A 15,996-nucleotide genomic window follows, 5' to 3' on the forward strand; every position below is an offset into this window, starting at 1 on the left:
GGCAAATGTCACTTGCGTCTGAGGAAGACTTTACTGTGTTTAACCTTAGAGAAGTGATGAAGTTGACACTATGGAAAATGTTTGGATGTACATGATAATAGAAAAAAAAAAAACTATTATTATTTCTAAGCAGGTGTTCTCAGGAATATTATTTTACTTATCTTGATAAGATATATACTATTAGAACATAACTACAGTCTATGGTAACATATATATATGATAATGTATGAAATATTCATCATGTCATTAAGTAGCCATCCCTGCAATTGATCCGTGTTTTGTTTTAGAACATGTTCCAGTGCACAGAGAAACAAAATGACTTTTTTTTTAACTTCAGTCTTAGAAAACTTAAAGAATACTATGTGGCCTATGGTTTCTTAGGAAGATTTCTTTCTTTTTTTTTTAATTTGGGGGAAGGAGCAAGAATTCATCTTTTAGGTTGTCTCCTATTTGATAACTGTGCTCTGAAAATTTAAACATTACCAATCTTTAGTCAAGTGTGTTGAGGGGAGGGACGAGACGAATGGAGCGACTTGTTACCTTCAAGCATTTTTTTCCTGAATATATCTAACTTCTCCTTTCTCCTGAGTCTTGCTGCCCTGACTCCTCTTCGTGCACGGGAGTATCGATGAGCACCTGACGCCTTAAAGCTTGCGAGACAGTCTGCGTCTTTCCTCTCTAACGGTCTCCTCTTTCTCTCTCCCACCTGTCGCCCCATCCCTACGCCACCTTGGGCTTTCATCTCTCACCTCGTAGCCATGCCAAAGTCAATGGGCGCGTTTATCTAATAATAAATAGGTGGGTATGTCAATGTTTTCTCTCTTGTTTGTTTTTTTTTTTTCTAATGGTCTTGTGGTGTGTTAAACACTTTGCTGTTTTGTAAATGAAAAATGATGTCATCAGATAGGGGACAGTGGTCTTCAGGTATGCTCATGGATGTAGTCTGCCAACCAGACCATTTGGTATCTATCCCGAATGGTGCTGCAAGTGGACTTGGAGGTTGCCAAGGGTCTTCAGCTGGTGCTCAGCCTTTGGGCTTGGTTCAAACAGATGCCCCATTAATTTCATTCTTTGGTCAATTAGTCCAACGATGGCCTGAGAGCTCATCGTCGCTCTCTTGGACACGTGACTGAGAGCTCAGCTCAAGAACCGCCTCCGCCACAAACCTGCCCACAAATGCCAACTTTCCCTGCTACGAAGAATCTGCCCTTCCTCTGAATTTCCACAGCACTTCATCACTGCTGCCTTCTGACACTGTCTGCTTGCCTGTCTTATCTCCCTTGCCAGAGGCGTCAGCTCCTCGGCCGGAGTCCCTGTATTAATAATTCACCCTGTGTCCATGTATCACTTTACCTCAGGGCCTCACCCATCTGTTGACCCTCGGTAGATGTTTCCTGAATAAAGTGATAATAGTCACAATAATGTATGGTTAAAAGAAAATTAAGACATCGATTTCTACAAATATACCTTGACTTAAAAGATCAGCGTATTGAAGAAAGATCTTTTAGGTCACCAGATTTCATAAAAGATGCAAAGATGGACCCTGGGTCAAGGCCCTGCCTTAGAGCCTTATCCCTCAGCTGGGGAGATAAAACATGCAAATGACCACACATAATAAAGAGTAAGATTTGATAGTGTTGTCTGCAGAGTTATTCTCAACTTCCCTAAGAGTACAGAGAAAAGGTCTTTGGAGATCTAATTTCCTAAAGCTACCCTGACCTTATTAAATAGGTGAATTAAAAGAGCCACTCCTATAACTTTATCTTATTTGTAGTAAAGCCAGTGATGTAGGTCATAAAAACACGTATTTTACAAGAAAGCCAATGAACAAATTAAATATTTGAAAGATCTGTTGGTTTTCTATTCCATTCGCTTTTCTCCTATGTAAAATTCCAAGGCTGACAACCACATAGCAAACCTTGGGAGCCAAAACTTCTAGAAAGAAGGGTGAAACATTAATGCATCACTGTGCAGATCGCTGAAGAGGGATGAAGACTGGCTGGTTCCTTGGGGAGCCATTCTTGTTGACATCCTGAGAGAGAGGAGTCAACCTCGGGTTTTTAGCTGATAGACACTAGCTGGGGATCTTGAGCAACTATTGAAACGTCATCTCTTCAAACATAAGGAGCTTCTCTTTCAATCTCTCTCCACCTTCTCCCCTCCTTCCCCCCCTCACTCCCCTCTACTCTTATACCTCCCCATCCATCCTTCTCCCTCTCTTCCCTTGTCCATCCATCTCTGTCTCTCTCTATCTCTCTCTCTATCTCTTCCCATAAAGGATTTACCATCTGCTATATGAGGAGATGGCTGGGACCTACCTTAGAAGGCAGAAGTTGGTTTGATGTGCTCCAACAGTAGGGGCTGATACAAGTTATGGTTCCAGATGTCTAGGACTTCTCTCTTGAGAAAAAGCCTATCTTTATTAACCCAAGTCACAAGGCCAGGGAATATGCTCAGGAATTCTTAGAATGATCAAAATCTACCTAAAATAATTAAAAACTCAAAATATTCCACTGTTAGGACTGTCTTCTTTGCAGTGGAATCTTTCCTTTTCATATTAAGACAGACCATAGTTACTCCCCAGGGAGGATGTTACCGGATAAACTCTTCCCTCACTGCTCTTCTGAAAGGCTGTTTGTAAAGCATGTCCAATTTTGAACAGGACCTAGTCTTGATGAAAATAGTAAGTCAATCCTTTTATTAAGGAAGCTTTCTCCCATAATTTCTTCTTTGTATGTTCAGTGTTATTTCATAAGGAGAATAATGTGTTTGTAAATGTGAGGTCTGGATGAAAGAGAAGACATGCCTACTTTCAGCTTCTGGGTTGATTAAAATTTAGACATGACTTAACAAGGTATGAGGTGGGGATGGTGAGGACAGTGGATGACTGGTTAAAATTTTGTTGATACAAATCCTTGTGGGGAAGTTCCAACTGAATTCTTAAACAGAATGAATTAGAATGTTTTAAAAGAAGTAACGGTCATTTCTGTCTTAAATGCAGAAACTAGAGCCATCATACCCAAACCTGTCAAGTATATTTTTTTCAGAGGGAATTACTACCACACACATTTAAGATATGATATTAAACTTACTAATCAAGTGCTCATCTGTGAGCACTTCTAAAAGTGTGTATGCATTCTAGAAAATAATCTTAAGCAGTATAAAGATTATTTAAATACCAATTATAAACACCAGAAATTTGCAATACACCTCTTTCCTCTAATAGTCTAATGAATAGGGTGGATGCACTTTACATTGCCAAATATTCCAAATTAGAGTACTCATAAAAATGAATAGAATTTAGACTGAGTTTTTGTAATGGTAGACTTCCCATTTTCTTTCACAGAAACTACCTTAATATGTGGTTTCAGATATTGACTCAAAGTCAGTTCCTAATACAGAATTAAGCCTCTTCAACTATCCATGTAACATAATTTGTTTCTTCTGTTTCAAATAAAAATGCCCAACCAGTGCCTAGAAGCCATTGGCCAAATATTCAGTGAGTCACATTGTACACCAAGTCCAGTGCTACACTTTTCAAGGGAGCCCAGGAGCGTTAAGACTGGCTTTCTGCCCTCAAAGGAAGAGTCCCCAGAACCATCATTAGAATAAAATTATGTAGATACAAATGGAGAGATGCATGCATTGAGGACAGTTTAAAGAAAGCTGTGGGTGCAGAAGGAAAGAGTGAATGACGACACAGGAAGAAGAACATCACCTGCTTCGTTAGAATGCAACAGGAGAAACAGTCAGTCAGTGACAAGATTACAGCTCCAAGCCTGGAGCATCATAAAAGCAAGGCAAGGAAGTTATAGGTGTGGATAAAGACGATGCAAAAGAATAGAAAATGAACTCCACAGTGGGGGTGGGGGGGGGGGGGGAAGGCATGCAAAAAGTGGGATTTAAGGAAGTGGGGGAGGGAGTTCTCGGAGAATCCAGTTTAAATCTCCGTCAAATGCTGATTATATAACTTGCACATGAGGATCGGCACCCAGTTACCAGTATTGTAGGTATTGTAAGTTTCAGGGAGCATGGTTACTCATTTACGTTTTGGAAAACAAGGATCCCATTTGAAAGTTGACTGGGGGCAGGGGAGAGGGGGAGTATCTACATTGAGGTACTTAGGCTTTCCAAGAGATTCAGTCCAGCTGTTCACTATGGCAAACTGGGGACTGGTTCTGCCCATGAACTCCACATTGGGCCGACAGCCCCACCTGTGCAGCAGCCCAGCCTCAGCAAAGGTAGGTAGAGGGCAGTCAGCAGAGAGCACAGAAGGTTGAGAGTAGGGGGGACAGACTTCCAAGGAAGAAACGTTGGCGCTTTTTCTTCTGAATGGCCATTGTAATATACAAGTTCAGTTAACAATGTGCTGATGACAGAGTTAGAGTCCAAGATGAGCCCTTGTCCAGTGTGGTGAGGTTCCTTGCATAGGTATATTTCTAACTCTGCCTTCTCATGATACAAATGAACAAAAGCGGTACGTGAAGATCTATCATGAGCAGATGGTTATTTTAAAAATATTTTCTGTGTACTAAGCACTGTGTTAAGAGCTTAACAGAAATCACCTTACTTTTCCCAGCATTCTGTGAGGTAGTAGCTATTACTCCATTTCGCGGATCAATGGACTGAGACTTGGGAGACAGGGTAGGGAGTTTTTCTAAATCATCTAGCTAATAGTTGTCTAGTTGAGGCTTGATTCTGAGTCTTTCTGATTCCAGTGAGCGTGCTTTAACATTATTTTGTATTACCTTCAAAAAACTGCTATTAAAAAAAAGGAAGAAAAATGAAAGGCTTTACGTAGGTGTCCTTTTTAAAATTGTAAACCCCAATCAGGCATTAAAAATATTTTCATCTGTACACATTTTATGAACACAGATTATCTCATGCAATTTCTCAGTTAACAGACTCCTACAGTCAAGTAAATGACAGCCCAATACAGGTTTCCCTTCTTTCTCTGTCATCCGTTACGAGCTCCTGATGTTAGACTGCTCCAGGAGGCATCCAGGAATTACATGCCCTGTTTCCTCCTAAGGATCGTGTTAGACAGAAATACACAGATAATTGGTTCAGATGCAGATACTATGTTCTTTTCTCTCCCCAGCATTATCTAGTCCTCGATCTCTTGTGGACTGTTATGAGTTTCTGAAGTCAATCTTCTAGACATACTTCCACTAGGTTTACTCCAGTGTTTTTCTTTGATTCCTTCATTCCCTAATCTCCCCTCAATATGTCCCACCTATGGCAAGACAATCTGGGGGCCTCTTTGCTTGAGGGCTATTTGTTACATACCCAGAGTGACAGCTGCAGAAACAGCCTCATCTCTGTAAGTTTCATTCCACTGATTAACTCTAATCCCTGGCAAGTTTTTTTCTTGTCAGTGCAAAGTCATGGCAGTATTAATGTAGAGGGGAAAAGTGCACTCCAAGATGGTCATCCCTCCACCAAATGTCATAATGAGAAGTATCTTTTCACTTATAAAATGCACCTGCTACCAGTGCTGCAGAGAACATATAAATATTGACAATTGTGTGACAACTGACTGCTTCTACATTTAACACCATTTCATATGCCAAGTCCCAGCAAAACAAGAACAGCGCATATGACCCCTGAATTTGATGCGCAGTGCTGGTGTGAAAATGTGGTATTGAAGTTTCAGGAGTTGGGGGACTTCCCCAAGGACAGGAGAGTGGATTGACTAGCTTTGGAAAATAAGAAGGGGGTACGTCATCATAACTCCCTCCACCAATGTGGGAACATCCTCAGGACATTTTGTCTTTCTTCAATTCACAAAATGTTTCTGCACCCTATAATTTACCTGCTTGGCACCCTGTTAAGAGGAATTACTTTTGAATGATAAAGGTTCGGAAAGTCTAAAGACAATGCTGAGTCATTGCAATAGGTTCCCAGCATCACAGGTGTGTTTCAAATATAAAATCAGTGAGTTGTAAGGAAGTGTAGATTTTTATCTAGTCAAACTTACTGATTTTATAGAAAAAAAGATGAATTTCAGAAAGATTAAATAATATACTTGGAGCCCACAATTATACAGATAGGATAACATTATTAATTGTCCTTCCTGTTATAACTAGGCTGAAATATATTATTACAAATGAAATTTATTATTACAAATGGAGAAGATTATCAGTATTTCCAATAGATGATTCCATGATATTTCCTTACTGCCCACAGATGTTTCTTCAAATTGGCTATGAGTAAAAAAAGATACTTTTTAACAATGTAGGAGGAAGATGATACTTGTTACTGTCTAACACGAAATAAGCTGGAATGCCCCTGGTACTGTCCAGGCTCGGTGAAACTGTGTCCCCATGCCTCACCCGGGCTGTCACACCCTGTGTCCCGAAGATGGCTAGTCCCTCAGTCAACCTTGGTGCCCACGGGCCGGCACGTGATACTGACTTCTTACTCCCGAAAGCATTTTGCTTCCACTGCCTATGATTTAGATGACGGCAGAGTGGGATAAGTCTGTGCAAAAGGTTGATTGTGATTACATGTTATTTAAGAATATGTATATATTTTTAAAAACCTATTTGGAGTGTGAATGACTGGATTCTTGCGGGATGGTTGGCTGCATTCCTTAAAAAGCATGATGTGATTTGCCTCTGTTGTCTCTCCGTTCTCTACCTTTATGACCTGCAATCCTGCCCACTCTCAACTCAGTGGCCAAGCCTAGGGTTCATAGCCAAAACACGCTACTGACGCCATCTTGGAATGCTCTTGGCGTTAGGACCACTGCATCCGCATACAGGAATGCGATAGTGGATGATATGTAGCATGATGTGTGATCTCTGACATTCCTTATAATTCTTCTGTTCTCATCTCCTCTTTTTCCTTTCTATTTCAATTACTTTGAGCAGCATCAAGAAAAAATTACCAATCCACCAAAATGAGTAAGTCCCCCGTGAAGCCATGAAATGCTTGCTCTACACGATTGTCATTTCATGCTTCTACATCCTAAACTCTGACCATTTTCTCCTCTGGGAAAAATGTCAAGTTTAGGTGTCGATAGCTCTCAATAGTGACTAATCACTAGAACCTGAATTGGAAAAGCTAACAAGACCTAACTGAGTTTACAGTTTGTTTTTAGAAAGAGCTTAAAAAAAAAAAAAAAAGTGACAAGATGCTAACGACCCCACATTGCAAGGCCTGTGTACCTGCACTGATTTTTATTTTACTGATTTTTATTCCTTTTACTTGCCCCCTCAACTCCAATCTCTCCTGGCGCTCTTTCCTCCCCTGACTCAGCTGCTCTCTGCCAACAGACTGGCCCACCCTGAAGGAAGCCTTCCGGACCTCGCCATGATGAATCTGACTGCCAGCCTGGAGAAGCCGGACATCCGGAAGCTGGCCGAGCCTGGGGACGACAAATCAGAGGGATGCCCTTATAAGGCTGAGAAGGCTGAGCTTGGGAAAGACAGCGAGGAGGAGGAGGAAGAAGAGGAGGAAGAGGAAGAGGAGGATGAGGAGGAAGAGACTTCAGGTAACCTGCCCACTACCAGTAGCTGCTTAGAAAATCCTGCCTGACAGACTCAGTGAATGAAACAGACACATTCCCAATGGATAGAGATTTGATCCAGTCCATGAAGTAAAAGTTGGGGTGCGGTCTTTTAGTTGCTATAGCTACAACATTGTGGTTCCAATTGCTCCCATCATTTCCTTGTGAATCTGAGGTAGGAGAAGAGAGCAGATGACTGACTTTCGTCTCCTGATCTGCCAGAGGTGTCCCCACCAGGCCCAGGGTGGGTGTAGCTCCTACCTGTGTCTTCAGTTGGGGATGTTTCCTACCAGCAGCAGAGGCAGGCAGCTGTGTAGAATTTCAGAAGGTTCTAGACAGGGCCTTTTCAAACGCATTCTCAAAGAAACCAGTCTGGAACTTCCCCAGGGAACTGGTAATTAAGAACATACTTGTAATTCGGTCCAATTGTTTCAGGACCTGGGAACTGGAGGAACAAAGGAGCGATGGGATAATTATCGTATCAAGCCAACTCGTAGAGGATTTTTTGTTGTCTTGTCAGCTTAGGTTTTCCCCCTCTTTATTCTTTGGGCTCTTTTTTCTGTTGTTCTTCATAGATTTGAGGTAATGTTTAATGGGGCTTGACGAGAACCAGATGTATGTGGTGACCAGGACGCATTATCTAACAGAGCAGAGAAGGCAGAACGCTTAGTCTGTTCCAGGGTTCTGTGCTTTAAAGGATTAGAAAATGAAAAGGCACAAGGATGAAGATCCCTCCCAAAGGCAAATTCCCCCAAACCTGGTCCCTTTTACCCCCTCATCTCAGAAGATCCTTAGAGGGACCCAGAATGGCCCTTTCCATGTCTAAGTAATGGTTATTCCTCAGGATGAAGGAGAACCAAGCTCGATGGGACCCAGGACTTAGGACTAAGATTTGCTCAACTACTTCATGATGGTTTTGAGCTTTACTAAGAGGATCTCCCCAGAAATTGTGGACTGCCCTTTGTTCTGGCACTCCCTCATACACTTGCCATCTACAACTCTAAATTATGGTCGGTTATGACTGACATCTTTGTATCAACTATTATCTGTGTCACTTTGTAAATATGCATTTTTCACAATAACTGGGACCTTACTGAAACTTTCAGAACTGAAGACAATAACTGCTACAACCACCCCAGCCATGTGAAGAAGAAGCTCCTTAAAGAGAGGCTCAGGTCTTACCTGTCTGGGCTGGTGAGCTTTTTGTCTACACATGTGGTAACATGATGGTCCACAAAATAGTTCTATGGTGACTTTCAGTCACATGGACCAGGAAAGCCCTTATAGACAGAAGCATGACCCCAGTCTGCAAAGTATTACTACTTAGCACAAGGTGGAAAGAAGGGAATGACTAATGTGATCAAAAATTTTGATTAGGGTGAGTCTGACCACATTTCGGGAATTGGGACTGGGTCATTCAGACACTCAGTGTTCATTCTCAGTTGCAAAGAGACAGAGATTCTTGGCCCTCATTCTTCTGGGGTGACCGGTGAGCTTGATCCACTCCCTCTTTAAGCCCCTGGAACTTACAGAAGCAAGAAAGATGTCATTTCAAGGGAACTCAGCTACCTAATGTTCCCAAGAAATTAGGGAATTATAGCTCAGCTTTAAGAGGTCAAAAAATACTTCTTCACCCTGATTAAACAAATTTAAGGAAAGCAACCTTATCCCTCAGAGTCTCAGTGCATGTCTAAATCATCATGCCATGGGAGCTATAGACCACGTTTCCTCCAGATTTTGGTATTCGTTAAATACATCCTCTACTATTCTTTGCACCTTCTCCTTCCCATCTGAATGTTACAAGATCTTCTTTAAATAATACTGCAAACAAACCAACCCACAATGTTTTATGCTCTTGGGTGAATTTACTATTTTGCAGATTTAAGGAACAAATGGCATCTGGTGATTGACCGTCTCACTGTGCTCTTCTTAAAATTCCTGGAATATTTCCACAAGCTGCAGGTGTTCGTGTGGTGGATTTTGGAGTTGCATATCATCAAAATCGTTTCATCATACATTATCTGGGTTTCTGTGAAAGAGGCAAGTGGACATTTGTTATTGTCTTCAGGCCAAACAAAACCACAGCGGATCATCATTTACCTTTCACAACTCTATGATTTTATTTTAAATGAAATCCCCATTACATTAGAGCACCAACACTTAGAGACAGCACGTACGCTTTGACATGCAGAAAACCAAAGGACGGTTGTCCTGAGACATGGGAAAGATAGCAGGGCTGAAAGAAGCTTCTGGCTTAGTTCCTGATTGGCTTGGTCATATCGGAAAGGTGACTTATTTTCAGAGTCTTTAGTTGAATTGTGTGAGAGCAGGCTGCCTTCTGTACTACCCATGCATAAAATCTCTCTGAGGAAAGCAGTAATATTCCAGTTTATGTTACCAAGGAGTAAACTCAGCCCTCAAATTTAATAAAATCTGTGCCAGAGTTCACCTTGTTTATTATTGGATGTTTTGAGACAAGACACCACGTTTCAACCTTATATTGTGGTTCTGTTTTCTCCTCTGGAAGGAGGAGAGCCACCATTCAGCCCATAGTTCTTTGACCTTGACTGTGAAGATATTAACTCTCAATTTATTCAGCAGATAATTGAAACATGTTTCTCATTTCCCTGAACTAGTTTTGAGTGACAATTTGAGGAGTCTTTGCCTTCTAAAAATTCAGTAGGGAACCCACTGCCTCTAATTTTTAAAAAAGTTAAATAATAACATCATATAACCGTACCACCATACACCTAAAAGGTCCACAAGTAGGTAACAAAGGATGAACCTTAATTCGAGCTCCCTAGTCTAAACTAGAACATTCTCGACTTCATGCAAACCATCTGGAATGCCTCCATGATCACTGCCAGGTGTGGAAAAAAATAGAAACTATTCTACCTGTGAGATTTATAGCAGAGAGGGACATGCTCTCCATTGTTAACAGTATACACACTAATTAGAACTAAAATCAAGCCTACTATGTGTATTCCTTGAAGACAAAGATGTGTAAGCATTTTAACTGTAGCCATTAATTGACCAATTCAGAAAGAATTTGAGGATAAAGTATTAAAGAGCAATGAAGAAGGGCAAGAGAAGGCATTTGGCTGCAAAAAGCAAAGGCCATTTCAGAGTTAACCAAATCTGATGCAGAGATGTCTTTGGATGGCATGAGAAGTTGTTGCAAAGAAGACAGTTTTATGACAGGAATCAGCATTAAATGAAGAGAATTAGTGTGAGTAGAGCACAGAAAATCCACTATCTGAAATCCATCCTTTGGAGTTCAGAAAGAGAAAGGAAGAGTTCAATGATAACCCTTTCTTACAAATCCTAAATAAAAAGCAGACTTATATTTGTTAAAATCATCTTAATGAGTCCCAAGAATGTCTTGTTCATAGACTGTCGAGTAGATAAAGCATCATGACCTGTTCATCCTGTTACACCATTAGGAAAAAGGCCTTTGATGGCATACAACCATTTCCCTCTCCAGATTCATTCATTGTGTAGACTTCCAGAATTTTCCTCCCTAATTCCATCTCTTTCACCTATAACTTTAAGACACATAAGGCACTCATGCCTTAGAGAAATACTGCTTCCATTGCTGCTAACCTCTGCCAGAATCCCCTTGTGAGAAAGCTAAGCCCAAAGTGCGTCACCCTCATTTCACATCTTGTTATCCCGCCCACAGGAGGGCTCCCTGGCCCCAAAGGGTGAGTTCCTGCCTGATCCTTGGACATCATGAACTCTCTCCTGTGCACTGACTTTGGTCTCTGGGCTTCCCTTCATGGCCTATTCTTACTAATGTCACTGCAGTATCAAGCAATCAGAACATGTGGGGTGTCCTCATAAAAATTACTTCATTTCAGACCTCTACGTTCCCTTTAAAATGTATTCGACAGAGAAAGTTTTCTCCATGTCCCTGAATGCAAAACTTTCTGATCATTTCCAGCCCATAGAAAGTCCTATAGTTACCTCAGAGAGCAAACAGAATCTTACTTCATTAATTAGACTGGTCTGGTCACAGAAAAGAACCAAACTCTGATTTTTTTTTTTCTCAATAAGATGGAAGTTTTTCTATTTTGTTAAGTTTTTATTAAATTCCAGTTAGCTAACACACAGTGCGATATTAGTTTCAGGTGTACAATACCGTGATTCAGTGCTTCCATATATCACCCGTGCGCTCATCACAAGCGCCTTCCTTACATCCCACACCTACTGCACCCATCCCCCACGTGTTCTCTATAGTTAAGAGTTGGTTTCTTGCTTTGTCTCTCTCTCTCTCTTTCTTTTTCCTCCCTTTGATTATTTGTTTTGTTGCTTAAATTCCACAGATGAGTGAAATCGCATGGTATTTGTCTTTCTCTGATTGACTCACTTTGCTTAGTATACTAATATGTTCTATCTCCAACCACATTGTTGCCAGTGGCAAGATTTTATTGTCTTATGGCTGAGTAATACTCCAATACCACATCTTCCTTATCCATTCATTAGTCACTGGGGACTTGGTTTGTTTCTATAATTAGGCCATTGTAAATAACGTTGCAACAAACATCAGGGTGCACATATCCCTCTGAATTCGTGTTTTTGTATTCTTTGGGTGAATACCTCACAGTACAATTGCCAGATCCTAGGGTAGAGGACCTATTTGGGGGGGGGGGGCGGTTTACATAGCAAAGGTTTACTTGTTTTGTTTTGTTTTTTAATCTTTCTTTCTTTCTTCTTTCTTTATTTTTATTTCTTTATTTTCAGCATGAATCCGTGCCCTCTCTAATACCCACCACCTTGCTCCCCCAACCTCCCACCCCCCGCTGCTTCAAACCCCTCAGATTGTTTTTCAGAGTCCATAGTTTCTCATGGTTCACCTCCTCTTCCAACTTCCCCTAACTTCCTTCTCCTCTCTAACTCCTCTTGTCCTCCATGCTATTTGTTATGCTCCACAAATAAGTGAAACCATATGATAATTGACTCTTTCTGCTTGACTTATTTCACTCAGCATAATCTCTTCCAGTCCCATCCATGTTGCTACAAAAGTTGGGTATTCATCCTTTCTGATGGAGACATAATACTCCATAGTGTATATGGTCCACATCTTCTTTATTCATTCATCCATTGAAGGGCATCTTGGTTCTTTCCACAGTTTGGTGACTGTGGCCATTGCTGCTATGAACACTGGGGTACAGATGGCCCTTCTTTTCACTATACTGTATCTTTGGGGTAAATACCCAGGAGTGCAATGGCAGGGTCATAGGGAAGCTCTATTTTTAATTTCTTGAGGAATCTCTACACTGTTCTCCAAAGTGGCTGCACCAACTTGCATTCCCACCAACAGCCTAAGAGGGTTCCCCTTTCTCCACATCCCCTTCAACACATGTTGTTTCCTGTCTTGCTAATTAGATGACCTATTTTTAACTTTGTGAGGAATCTCCACACTGTTTTCCACAGTGGCTACAGCCATTTACATTTCCACCAACAGTGCAAGAGCACTCCCCTTTCTCTCACCAACACAACACCAACACAACACTCTATCTCTTACCATGTGGCGATGTGGAGATATATCTTACCTCTTCTAGCAGCTTCTTTCTTTCTCACACACACCTCCTTCACTGCCTCCCTCCCTGTCCCTCCTTCCAGTGAAATAAGGGCTATTACAAGGTCTCCCATGCTGGACCACAGCCTTAGGTGGGAATGGCGGTGTGCTGTCTTAGGATGGCTTCACACTGACCCGGAGCTGATTAAATCTCCCCTTTCTCTCGTGGGCCTCCTCTGGCCCCTGGTTTCCCAGCATCTGCTCCTCCTGACCCTTTCTGTCGGAGTCCCATCCCCCACGCACGAATGTCCCCAGAGCAGGACTTAGGATGGCTCTGGTGCTCTCTCTTCCCCCTTCAGGTCTAAGGGATGCACTCACACAGTCTGTGCTCTGTTAGAGTATGTGTCTCACAATGAGGCAATTCCTGTCCTGGTCACCTAGTCCGTGACAGCTGGGCTTTCTGGGCGAAGTTGGACAACGGTGTCCAGACTCCCTAATACACAAATTAGCATCTCTGTCTGGTGCTTCTTGAAGCTCCTTGCTTGGGGTTTGGGGAGAGAATATAGCATCCCTTCCTCCCCCCCCATCGTCTGGTGGGGAGGGTGATGGGCAAGCACTGACAGAAGCACCTCTTATGAAGAAATTTCCTCACACTCCCTCCTGTCACCTTCGCCATCTTGACCCATCTGTACCCTCCCAGAGAGCTTGGAAAGACCTCTAAACGGTTTCCCATCAATTATTTTGATTTGAAATTTCTACCTGGCTGGCTTAGCACCTCATTTCGGAATGTTTTGGTTCCATCGGTTCTAACTTGGCGCCTCATAAGGTTTTATTTGAACTCTTTCTCTATTTATGGGTACAGTTGGGGAAGAAGGCCAAACACTGATTCCTGGAAGGAGCCATGTGCCAAACCCAGGCTATGATATGTCTGAATCTTATTGGCTGAAAACAAACACAAGTGTCCAGGGTTTCACATCGGATGGGGACAGGAAGGAAGCTAGGCCACATAATTCCAGGGGCAGTGTTCACCTGTGACCAGCAGCCCTGACACTGTGGACCTATGAATTGCTGATTTATACCTTCAGGGACCTTTTCTGCTTTGAAGGCTTGGCTCATTCTCAACCAGAGAAGCCTGTCACTGATGCTTCTGTCACAATGATGTTTCCATTCATAGCTTATTAATTTTGATTGGTACAAAAGATACCCTTTCTCAAAAATTGCTATCAGTAAATGGCAAAATGAGAACAAAGTCAACAAACCCAGTGAAATCCTCATCCTTATCTAAGGCCATCAGCAGGCTGCTTGTTTTCACAAACTTTCAGAGTCATTTCTCAGGTCATTGTGGGGTCAAACATTAAACCTTTACAAGGTTCTCTTCATAGGCGTCTGAGGAAGAAGAGCCCATGAGAAGGAATTTAGTATAGAGACCTTCATTTTACATCAGTATCTCTTATCAGAGGGACACCACTTTGGAAGGACCTAGATTTTAAATATATATATATATATATATATATATACATACACACACACACACATATATATAGTGGATACATATGCATATATGTGTATATATGTTTATTTATAATATATATGGTAATTTATTTATGTTTAAATAAATTTATTATATATTTATTTATAATATGTTTATTTATAATATATAGTAATTTTATTTATTTATAATATTTTTTGTTACATATAGCAATTTTTACTTATATTTATTTCTATTTTTATAATACATATTTATTTATATATAGTAATTTATGTTATATATGTTATATATAATTATGGTATATGTAAAAATATATATATATGAAAAATACTATCCTCTTTTTTATATGCAACTATGTTTCTAATTTCTAGAAAGCTCTGAGAGACTGGGTTACTCTTTGAGGAAGGGATCGCACCTTATTCTAGCATCCTGAGCAGCTCCTATGGGACCCAGTCAACTGTGTCAGCTCAGTAAAGTTTTACTGGCTGAAGGAAAGGAATAAAACATCTTTGCAAGCTTGAGATTTACTCTACATGCCAGTTGACATTTTGTTATTATCTTCAGTCTCACTAATCATTCATTTAGCCTTAATCACGCACTTAAACTTAAATTACAATAAAGTGAATGCGTATACTGTGCTAGATGTTAACACAAAGGCATGGAAGCCGTATTTCTTGCCTTGGCTCACAGTCTGATGGTCATGGCTGGTACACGAAACCAAAGTCACATTAGCGACATTCCCAGGAGGGTTGTGGGTGCAAGACAGGGGCATGTCATGCAGGGAAGTACTGTGGAGGCGGTCTCTGAGGCTGCGGGTGCTCTGAGGGAGGAGGCCCGCTGGGCCAACACACAGCGGGGACCACAGTTCTCAGGGGCTCCTCTCTCAAGGTGGTGGTCTCAAACCTTACAAGTTTATATTGAGAAAGTGACAATTTATGGAAAAGTGTTTGGTGAGGAAAGCATATGGCATAAAATTACTTCCCCAAATTTCTTGATAATAAGAATCACCTGGACACATGTGAGCTGCATGGATGACCAACTAGTTCCCTAGAAATTCTGATTCATCAGATATTGGCTGGGGCCCAGATATTTGCCTTTTGTAACTTTTTTAAGTACATTCCACGAGACTCCCACCATCAGGGAAAGGATAAGACCACCATCAACCATGTTTATGTTGGGCGAAGTATGGTGTTTCTCCAAATCTGTGTTTTCCCACCTCACGGACGCTATTTAGACCTCCTTTTAGTTGATTCTCTATGACATTGGAGGTTGACGATCATTTCCTTGTCCTTGAAGAGCTTCTGTGGTCTTCTTAAACAGCACACTTCCCTGGCCCCTCCCTTCTGCCTCATTCATGGGCTCTTTCTTTTCCTACCAACTCCTCTCTTCTCCAGGTTCTAACTGCAGCCCCTTCTCTGATTCTAGACACTCTGTGGGTGGTCTCCTGAACGCCTGTGATTCACTATCTATATG

General features: G+C 41.4%; 1 protein-coding gene across 4 annotated transcripts in view; it reads left to right on the forward strand.

Moving 5' to 3' along the window:
* Window positions 1–15,996, forward strand: part of PIEZO2 (piezo type mechanosensitive ion channel component 2) — a 454,403-nt gene that overhangs the window by 351,926 nt on the left and 86,481 nt on the right. For all 4 annotated transcript variants that reach the window (XM_059409177.1, XM_059409173.1, XM_059409174.1 and 1 more), the window contains 2 exons: window positions 7,281–7,498; window positions 9,393–9,553. In XM_059409177.1, the coding sequence (XP_059265160.1) occupies window positions 7,281–7,498; window positions 9,393–9,553 (379 nt within the window). The remainder of the gene's footprint in view (window positions 1–7,280; window positions 7,499–9,392; window positions 9,554–15,996) is intronic.

Source organism: Mustela nigripes, chromosome 8, assembly GCF_022355385.1.
Source record: "Mustela nigripes isolate SB6536 chromosome 8, MUSNIG.SB6536, whole genome shotgun sequence".
In the NCBI taxonomy this organism is placed as follows: Eukaryota; Metazoa; Chordata; class Mammalia; order Carnivora; family Mustelidae; genus Mustela; species Mustela nigripes.